The 9702-nt window shown below is 36.3% G+C and overlaps 1 protein-coding gene across 2 annotated transcripts in view; it reads right to left on the bottom strand.

The window, feature by feature from the left end:
- Positions 1-42: 42 nt before the first annotated feature.
- Positions 43-9702, bottom strand: part of LOC112050048 (uncharacterized) — a 220098-nt gene continuing 210438 nt past the window's right edge. For both annotated transcript variants that reach the window (XM_024088171.2, XM_024088172.2), the window contains exon 15: positions 43-2339. In XM_024088171.2, the coding sequence (XP_023943939.2) occupies positions 2251-2339 (89 nt within the window). In that variant the 3' untranslated portion in view covers positions 43-2250. The remainder of the gene's footprint in view (positions 2340-9702) is intronic.

The raw sequence follows: 9702 nt of genomic DNA, 5'->3' as shown, positions 1-9702 counted from the left end.
GATTCGTTTTCCTTTCAATTTACCCTTCCATAAATTAAACACTTGTTTTTGCTAATGAACATATTTTATTTCCTTTTGACAAAATCTACAATAATAAGAATTAAGTACACTCGAATACAAGGGTTGGTATAAAATGTTAAAACTGTTAGTCTATATAAGTGATTTGGTTCTTTAATATATACCACACAAGATCATTTTACATAATAACTAATACTATAAAAAAAATTGAGAAACTTACACAGTATCATGGTGTCGTCTATTACTTATAACAGATTTGGAGGAATAATCTTTTTTTTTATTTTCTAATATATATTGGTTAACAATAATTTAACACTTTCATTACCGCTACGATTTTCACGATGTTTTCTCGGGAGCCGCCTACATTTTACGTTGGACTCGCTAGGTGAGTCGCCGGCGCTGCGATACGAATCATTCGACTCGCCACGCGAGTTCAGTGGCATTGCGTTAGGGTAAAAACTATGTTCTGTTATTTTTGTGGCCGTGACAGTGTACGTTACGTGTTTAAAGCAATTAACTAGTATATGGTGTAATTTAACAAAAAGAAAATGGCAAGAAACACTATAAATAAACGAAAAGGTAAGTTTGTTTCGTAATTTATGCAGTGGCTCTCAATCTTACAAATACTGATTATTGTTGATATCTTATATTGTTTTTATAAACAGATTTTCTTATTATATGTATAGATGTTTTGAGTAAAGTTACATTTTAATTACTTTCGAAATTTATTAAATAGTGTCTGGTATATTTTTAGTGCTACATGTGCCAGAAACGGAGGCTTACGACGATGATTTAACTCAGATGGAGGAGGAGATACCAAGAAAGCGACAATGCGTAGAAGGTAACTTATTAATTTAACCAAATTTGAAAAATAAGGAGGTTCTCAGTTTAACTAGTACGTATGTATGTTTTTCCGAGATTATCTTTTATTTGGCTAAACCTATTTTGATGGGATTCAATTTTTATAATTTAATAAATAAATAAATATAATTATTCGTGAAATAATTTCGTTCCACAACATTACTAAACGCGCTTCCTCTGTATATACGGCAGAGTAAGTCACTCATCACTGAGGATTTTTAAAAACTCTGTCAAGGACTACTACTTAAATAAACAAAGATGACATAAGTAATAAATCATAACATGTTACAACATGGTAAGTAGGTATATATATTAGTATATTTGTTATATAATATATATTTTATATTTATAATATTTGTGTAACACAATCCGCCGTTGTTTTACGAGTGAATGTGACTTTTGGTAAAATGAAAATAAAAGTATCTACCTTTTATATATTTCATTTATAAAAGTTTGAGAATCTATGTTAGTGAACTCGCCTAGCGAGTTCAAGGCATTGCAGAATAGTTTATTTTCTTTCGATTATAAACTGGGTCTGCACACCCGGCCCACCACGTTATTCATTAGATTAGTGTATATTTAGTCTTCAGTATTATTTTAAGCAGAAAATACACATGCATTTTGAAAAAAAATTGCAAAAACATTGAACTCGCGAGGCGAGTCTACGGCGCTGGAATAAAATTTACGTGGACTCTCCGGGCGAGTCGGTGGCACTGAACGTGTTAAAAAAAGGTTCAAAAACCAGATGTACATAACTTACTACGTGGTTATCTACATTTCTACAAACTATTTTATGTATATCAAAGAAAAGTTAATTGTGTGTCTAGTTAGATGCGTTGCCTTAAAATAAATAACGCGTTATAATAATCATTAATTAGACAATACCCCTATATAATCCAGTTAATACTAAATCTTGTCATAGGGTAAGCGCAGACCGTGTGGCAGTCGGCACTCGCACGAAATAATAAAATACCGTTTCCGTTCGAAGAAAGTTGTTAGTTGCTTACTAGATAGAATTTGTGAGATTATGAAACAGTTTATTTCAAAGGAATAGGTACGATATTTGATGATTCGCGGACTTGCTCAACTGTAGCATTGCCATCACTCGATCTATTCTGTACCTTAGAAGCTCAAACTAAGATTATATTTTTTATTTGAAAGCCACATTCACGCACATGTTAATACAACAATTATCCCTAACACTCCAATGTTATAGCTATCAGCATGAGTCATTAACATTTATCATATAAAAATTGTTCAGGTCGAAATAATACACTTATCGCAAATTAGGTATAGTACAAAAATGTATGTAATCAGGATTCACGGCAGGGATTTTAAAGTAGAGAACAACCTATCAGTTTCTTGACAAGGTCACGGATGTTCTAAAGAGTAATGGCGAGATTTCTTCCAAAGGCTTCTAAAGAAACCTTTTCTCTGTTTCTGGCCTGGATGCTCCTCGCCTGGTGACAAAAAGAAAAATTGGTTAATTAACAGTCTTAATCCAGAAAATGATATAAATTATTATCTGTAGTAGGCAAAGTACGTAGGTATAATATATTGATGACAAAGAATTTTTTTATCTGATATCATCATAGCGGGCAACGAACGTTTACTCCCCGATATTGTAGTAAATGATCATAATACATTTTAAAAACTTAACGAGTTACCGACTGTCAAAATATCAACGAATGTAATAGCTTCAACATATTTACAGTTTTACTTGCTTTTAAATAATAATACAGGGTGCTCGGGAGTATTTCCCATATCTTCAAGGTGTTGACAAAACCACTTATAGAAGCCGAACTGCATAACTAATTTCTTTTTAACAAAAAACAACTTTTTATGTTTTCGTACAAACATTCATTTTAGAACACATGTTCCTTAGACATTATTCAAATATGAAGCCTTTAAATAATATAACCCTAGAGTTATGGGAAATATACTCCCGAGCATCCTATATGTGTGAGTACGTAGGGAAATGCACATGGGGTTATCGTCCAGTGTGTGATAGCCCTAAAAATTTATATGAGAGCTACAAGAGAGAGTTCAATAATAAGTTGGTTATTTCTTTTAAGTCAGCCATATACGGTCAATTATTCTCACGATTCTGCAGCGAAGTCGTTTCATAAGTCGAGCCGTCATGCACACAGCGACCAATACACGATCAGCTATAGTCGTGGGTGCTGCAAAAATGTGAGAATAATTTATCGTCAATGGCGTGCATTACCAATCGCAAGTTTCGTGGATAAAATGTTCTCTGCATTACTTTGCACTCGGCTCAATAGTACAAGGGTCGTGAACCCTCATTTTGAGAGCGAGGGAGTGCGAATGTCAAGTGTACGCGCGGCGGGGCCGACGACGACGGATCGATATCGCAATGAGCACATTGGATTCAGTAAATGCACGCTACGGACTCCGGTCTATACGTATTATGGTTCAGCCATTTTATGTTTGTTGGCATACAGTATAAATGGTAAGTATTGTGTACATAGTAAGTAATGTACACTGATCGCAGATAAGTACCGTTATATTAGCTCAATATTTGTAACGACAGGGACACAAAATATTTAAATTGAGTGAATCAAACAGCGATCCAGAGGAACGGATCAGTGATTCATACGAGTATAATGTAAAACATTGAAATAGTGACGATTTTTAAAGCAGAACCAATACCTAGGTTGGTAGTACCAAGTGAAATATAGCAAGGAAATGAAAAATATAATATTTAAAAAGCAGATTGTTACAAAAAAATAGTTGCTGTTTCTAGATGCACTTATAATACAGTAGGTAGGTAGCAAAGTCGTAAACTACCTAGCTACATTAAAACTGAAAAACTAAAAATAGTAACTGTTTGTATAATATAATGTTTACCTTCGTTACATGTAAGAGCCTTTCACATTAATAGATTCGCAAAATGTGTTTTTAGGCAACTTGAATACATTTGCAGCCTAGTTCTGCATTTATTGGTAAAATCTAGAAAAAAATACTATGAATTGTTACGTGCATCCCGTATTTTTTACGTTTATTATGTCTGATATTCATGTGATGATCATTTCATTGCATCAGAGGAAACGTGAAACCTTTTCACGGCAAAACCGCTGATCCGAACCAGGTCGAAAAGTAAATTAAGACAAGAATAGGTATTGTATGTGCCAATCTTCGTGTCCACTCTGATAATGCGGCGTATAGTTACGCTTGCGCATGCGCAGTACACAACATATGAGCGGGGTTATTATAATAGCTTCCACAAAGCGACCCCCGACGCAAAATGAGGGGTGTTATAAGTTTGACGTGTCTGTCTGTCTGTGGCACCATAGGTCCTGAAGCGATTTCTATTAAGTATTTTTTTATTAAAGGTGACTTATGTGCGAGTGTTCTTGATGAAAATCAGAAGATCCGAAAAAATTGTGTGATGTGAAAGTGGGGAAGAATGACCGAATGTCTGCAAATATACTCGAGTGGGGTCTCAAATGAAAGCGCACTGACAGACTCAAAGAGAATATTTAATTGATCGAGAGTCTCATGAATAATTTCATGAACTTCATAGGTTTTTCGAAATTTTCAATTTTATGTCATTGCAACGTCAGAGCGGACTAGATCTTTGGTGTAATGGTATACAATACTTTTTGAATATAACTAGTTTTTAAGTCTAAGCTGCGTGTTTGTTTGTCGATCGTTGAAGGACGTTGCTGAAACGTTTGTGTTAAGAGGCTCTAAGTGTCATAAAGGAACTTTTCTCTCCTGTCACTTATGAGAGCCGATCAATCACCGTAGCGAGAAGACGTTCGCCCATTTATATCTGAGGTCACGTTCATTTATAGCCGACCAGACAATATGCTCGTAAATAATGTGTACAGACACTGCGATAAAATTATCAATGTTTACACTCAATTTGATAATGAGAATAATTAATGTGAGTAAACTTCAGTATGTAAACCTGACCTCTTGTACTCTGAGTTGTATCGGTTATGAGTCACGCTCACGGGGACATTTTTTTTAATAATATCAATAGTATGATTTATAAAAATTTAATTCACACGTAGCTCGACGTCGCGAACGGTGGCATTCTTACGTTGTGGACGATTTGCATCCACATTTCGAATTCGTACAGCAAAAATTTGGAATGCCTTTCCGGCGTTTGTGTTTCCTGACAGTAATGATTTAAACACCTTCAAAGCAAGATTGAATAGGCATCTTCTATACTAAAACCATACATACTCGAGGAGTACTGTTTACTAACAAACAAATTAGAAATGAGGGTAGAAAACGCATGCCATTTCAAAAGTTTTTTATTTTAGATTATGTATTTATTGCATACCGTGTTGGAAAATCTAAGAAATGACAAATGAAAGTGTTAATGGCTTCATGGTTGAAGATAATAAAGATTGATGATAAAGAGGCCATTGGGTCATCTTCCAATATACCGTCACACAAGAAATTTTAATGATGTTAACAATTATTGTAATATTGTATGATTTTTGTCATAAGAGCAAGTTTGAGGTTCTTGCTAGCTCTTTTCAGCAGAACCTGCCTTCCGAACCAGTGATAGTCTTTACAAATAGTCAGACTTGACGTTTCAAAAGTGCTAAACTGAGCCTACATGAAATAAATGAATTTTTATGGGCCAGACTCAAATCAGAGAGGCCTAGAGTTCAATTCTGGGCCGTTGAAAGACTCGGGTTACTCGTATATATCTTGAACAAGAATATTCGAGTCGCATGTATTTATTTAAAGAAAAGGTAAAGATCTAAAGTATTTGGGTGATGAAGTAAGAAGCTCACCGTTAGTAGGTCGCACGGGAATAGATCGGTTAGTAAGTAGATATTTTCCAGTGCGCGTCCCAAATGCCTCGCGTGTGGCCTAAAATAGCCCTCCCGATGCCGTTACCGACACATGACTCCGGTTCAAATTAATAACTTTCGCCTAATTTAAAAAAAAAATTCGTTTTATGTTAATTTGTTTAGAAGATATCTTCAAAATATCAGCTAATCTATACTAATATTATAAAGCTGAAGAGTTTGTTTGTTTGATTGAACGCGCTAATCTCAGAAACTACTGGTCCGATTTGAAAAATTCTTTCAGTGTTAGATAGCCCATTTATCTAGGAAGGCTATAGGCTATATATTATCCCCATATTCCTATAGGAACGGGAACCACGCGGGTAAAACCGTGCGGCGTCAGCTAGTATTAAATAGAGGACAGCTTTGATTTTTTGTTTGTTTATTGCGATAAAGTTCAAAACTTATATAATGATTTATTTATTTATTTTGCTATCATCCGCGAAAAGTCGACGAACCCATGCGACAACGTCACCCAGGTCCGACAAAATACTCTCTACGTACGTTTCACCCCGAAACCGGAGCATCCTCAGGAGATGTTGACTCTACAACGTGCAATTGCAAAGTTTTTGCAATTGCACGTTGCGGATGATAGCAAAATAAATAAATCATTATATAATCATGATGAACTTCCGCAAAGTAACGCCTGCTTATATCCAATATTTAAAAGTTCAAAACTACCGCTTTTAGCATCAGAAAGTTAGTTCCTCACTGAGTAAGATGGGCTATATTTTATTCCCGAATTTTCAGACAGGTGTCTCTCGGTGACAAGAAATCCATATAAAATCCTAAATGAAAATTTAGTATGATTATTGTAATATACTTAGAGGTAATAAAACCCGGTAGGTACATGTGGTTGCCAACGAGTTCTAAAACGACTTCTATTTTATGGCAATTTTTTTCGCCTTATAATTCTGTAGTGAGTAAATGCCATTGTTGTTCAAGATCCCAGTCGCGCCAGACTTACGTGATTTTAGGAAAAATGAAACTTAGGATCGATGGGATAACATAAACTGAAGCAATGGATACTATCATATGCGTCGTAGTATGGTGTGAGTGACAGTTGCCTGAATAACGTTCATAATACTTACTATTATCGTGAATCGGGACAAACTTTCAAGAGTGAAACGAACTGTCACCATGCTACAGCGCAAGAACTGTAGCTAAGCTTAGCGGGGCCGTTATTTTTATTGTGGGTAAGCGCTGTTTTATAGTTTTTTGAAAAAAAAAAGTCATGTAGATTTTTTCCCCTTTATTAGAAACCCTTTTCTGAAATGTAGACACCTTTAAACATAGTATTAAAATAGAAGATGGACCTGAACAAATAGTAAATGACGCAATCGTGTAATAAATCATGGTTATTATTTTAACATCAAAACAGCATCACCATATGCCACAGATCGGAGCTCCGTCTATTTTTAACATGCGCAGTGGAGGCGCGTCCGATTCAAGTTCATTGGCTAGACTCCCCGCAAGGATTCAACAGACTGTCGATACTTCATTTGCCGGCACTCAGCGCTGTTCTCTTGCACAATGGATTAAGAGCCTGCGATTGTCAGATATACTTCACTTTATGACCTGAAAATTGGTCATCCTAGGTACTATAGGTAAGTACGGCAGTCAATTATGGAGTTAAGGCTATGGTGGTTCCAGGTAGCACGTTTCAAAGGTCAAGCCAAAGCATCCGAGTATATTGTGGTTTTTACCGTAAAGAGCCGTAGGTGCACTTAGTGTATACGGTCTACTGTGATTATGTCTGGAACACCTCTATTTAAACCTCAATAGCTCAACGGTAAGAGTGCCCGGACTCATCACCGAGGGGGATGGTTAGATCCCCGCCCTGTTGGTCTATTGTCGTACTTACTCTTAATACAGACTTTCCCGACTAGTTGGATGGGAATGAGAATGTTGGTCATATTTAAAAATTATATGGTAAATATTCCTTAGAAAAACATAAAACATAGGTACATTCTAGGTATATAAGGGCTGCAACCACGGCTCTACCCTGACCATTTTTGTACCTATGCATTTCTGTATTTCGATCTGAAATATTTCTTCCAGAGTTGCTTAGCTTCGCGATAAGCTTTCCAAAAACAACTTTAAAGATAAAACTTGAAGGATTTCTAACGAAGGGTTGCCATGAAGTTAAGGCTCTTGCGATATGAGACATGATTCCTTATAATATTCCGTAGAATCAACGAGCAGTCACGGACGACCAAGCGATTTAGCGTTCTAGTACAGGTGAGATTGTAGTCAAGAATAACAAAAAAACATCAGGTGAAATCCCAAAAAAAAGTATGTATCAGATCAAGTTTTCATCAAAATAGACGTGTTCTATTTTGGCACCACCCAAATCTGGACCAATTAAGAAAACCTCAATCGGTCCAGTCGGGGATCGACCCACCGCGCATTCTACTGCACCGTCAAAAAATGAATTGTGTCTGACTATGACAGACTTTCGCTCTACAATGTCCATTATGCACTTCACGTTACAAGGACTGCACGAATCGCATTAGAGGCGAACTATTATCGCGATGTTTAAACGTTACTTCAAAACCATAAAACGTTTCCATAGTTTTAATTGAGCGTGGAGTATGATTGCCTACCACATTCGTCTCCACGTGTCGAGTTGATGCGGTAATAAAGGTATAAATATTTGTAGGTAACCTGGTATTGTAAGCCTATAGAGGTAAAGCTTAAGTTTTCATATAAATAAATCACCAAATGAATTAGAACCTTAGATTATCGTTTCATGGGCAGCAGTAGCATTATTTTTAGGAAATTGGATCCTTATTGTTACACTAGCGACGCGTCCCGGCACTTCTGAACCGATTCGGCTGAGATTGGAGTAGAATGAAGATATATATGTTATATATTATACAGGATACTTGGGCTACTTTTATCCTGTAAAAATTGATGAATCCGGCAGGATTTCACAGAATTTCGCACGAACGAAATCACGAGCGTCCGCTAGTAAGTATATTCAATTTCAACTTATGAAAGTATCCTATATATCATCATAGGAAATCCTGTATTTTTTAATGTTATATTGAGTAAGACACGAGTTTCACGAGAGGTAGTATGTAGTGCCAATATTGTTGTATTCTCTCCAAACAAAGGGATTACGCTTAGCTGGAGGCTGGAGGTGTTACATTTTTGCAAAAAAACAAATAATTGAGTTTTTGATCAAGGAAAAAGTTAAGCGTAAATAGAAGTGATAAAAAAGTATTAGTGAGTCTAGAAAAAAAGTTAAACCTACCTCTAGTGTCGCAGAACTCTGTATCTATTACGTACATATGTACGGATCGAATCATCGTAACTATCTACGAGTAGGTGGTACTGTGGTGGTACTTACAATCGCAGTAGCAAATTACGTCTCTAGAATTACAACGAGAGGTTTATTGATCAGGTTTTTGAAATAAACACGTTCGAAGCTTTGGGACGAGTAAGCTCCCGCAGACATACAAATTGTAAGATGGCCGACTATCGAACGACTAAATTGCGCACCTACCTACCTAACTTTTATACCCTTTTTAATTGTGCGTAATTGAAAGTGGATCTCGCTTCTGATACGATTGGTGTCCAATTAATTACTTGGGTGATTTAGTTGTATTGGAAAAGATGTGCGGGCTAGAATATTTGATATGTCAGTATGTCACTATGCGTGCTTGTACTTGGCTGACATACTATTAGACGTAGAGCCCGTGAACCGCAGACCTTCGTCATTTTATAAAGCTGAAAGTTTGTCAGCTCATGCTCCTACCATAAGTAAGTACGGTAGCCAATTATGGAGTTTGGACCGTGGTGGCTTTGGGAGGTAGCAGGTTTTAAGGACCAGACCCTCTAAGTATAAAGTGTAATTTTTTCATGTTTTCTTCGGCATAATGATATTCCCAGTCGCCCGTCACCTAGCTTCGCGGCAACTCTTTGAAAACATCATTTAATTTGAAACTTCAAGGGTCAACGAAAGGTTGCCATGAAGCCA

This window comes from Bicyclus anynana, chromosome 3, assembly GCF_947172395.1.
Source record: "Bicyclus anynana chromosome 3, ilBicAnyn1.1, whole genome shotgun sequence".
Lineage (NCBI taxonomy): Eukaryota > Metazoa > Arthropoda > Insecta > Lepidoptera > Nymphalidae > Bicyclus > Bicyclus anynana.
This window is presented reverse-complemented; position numbering and strand designations above follow the sequence as displayed.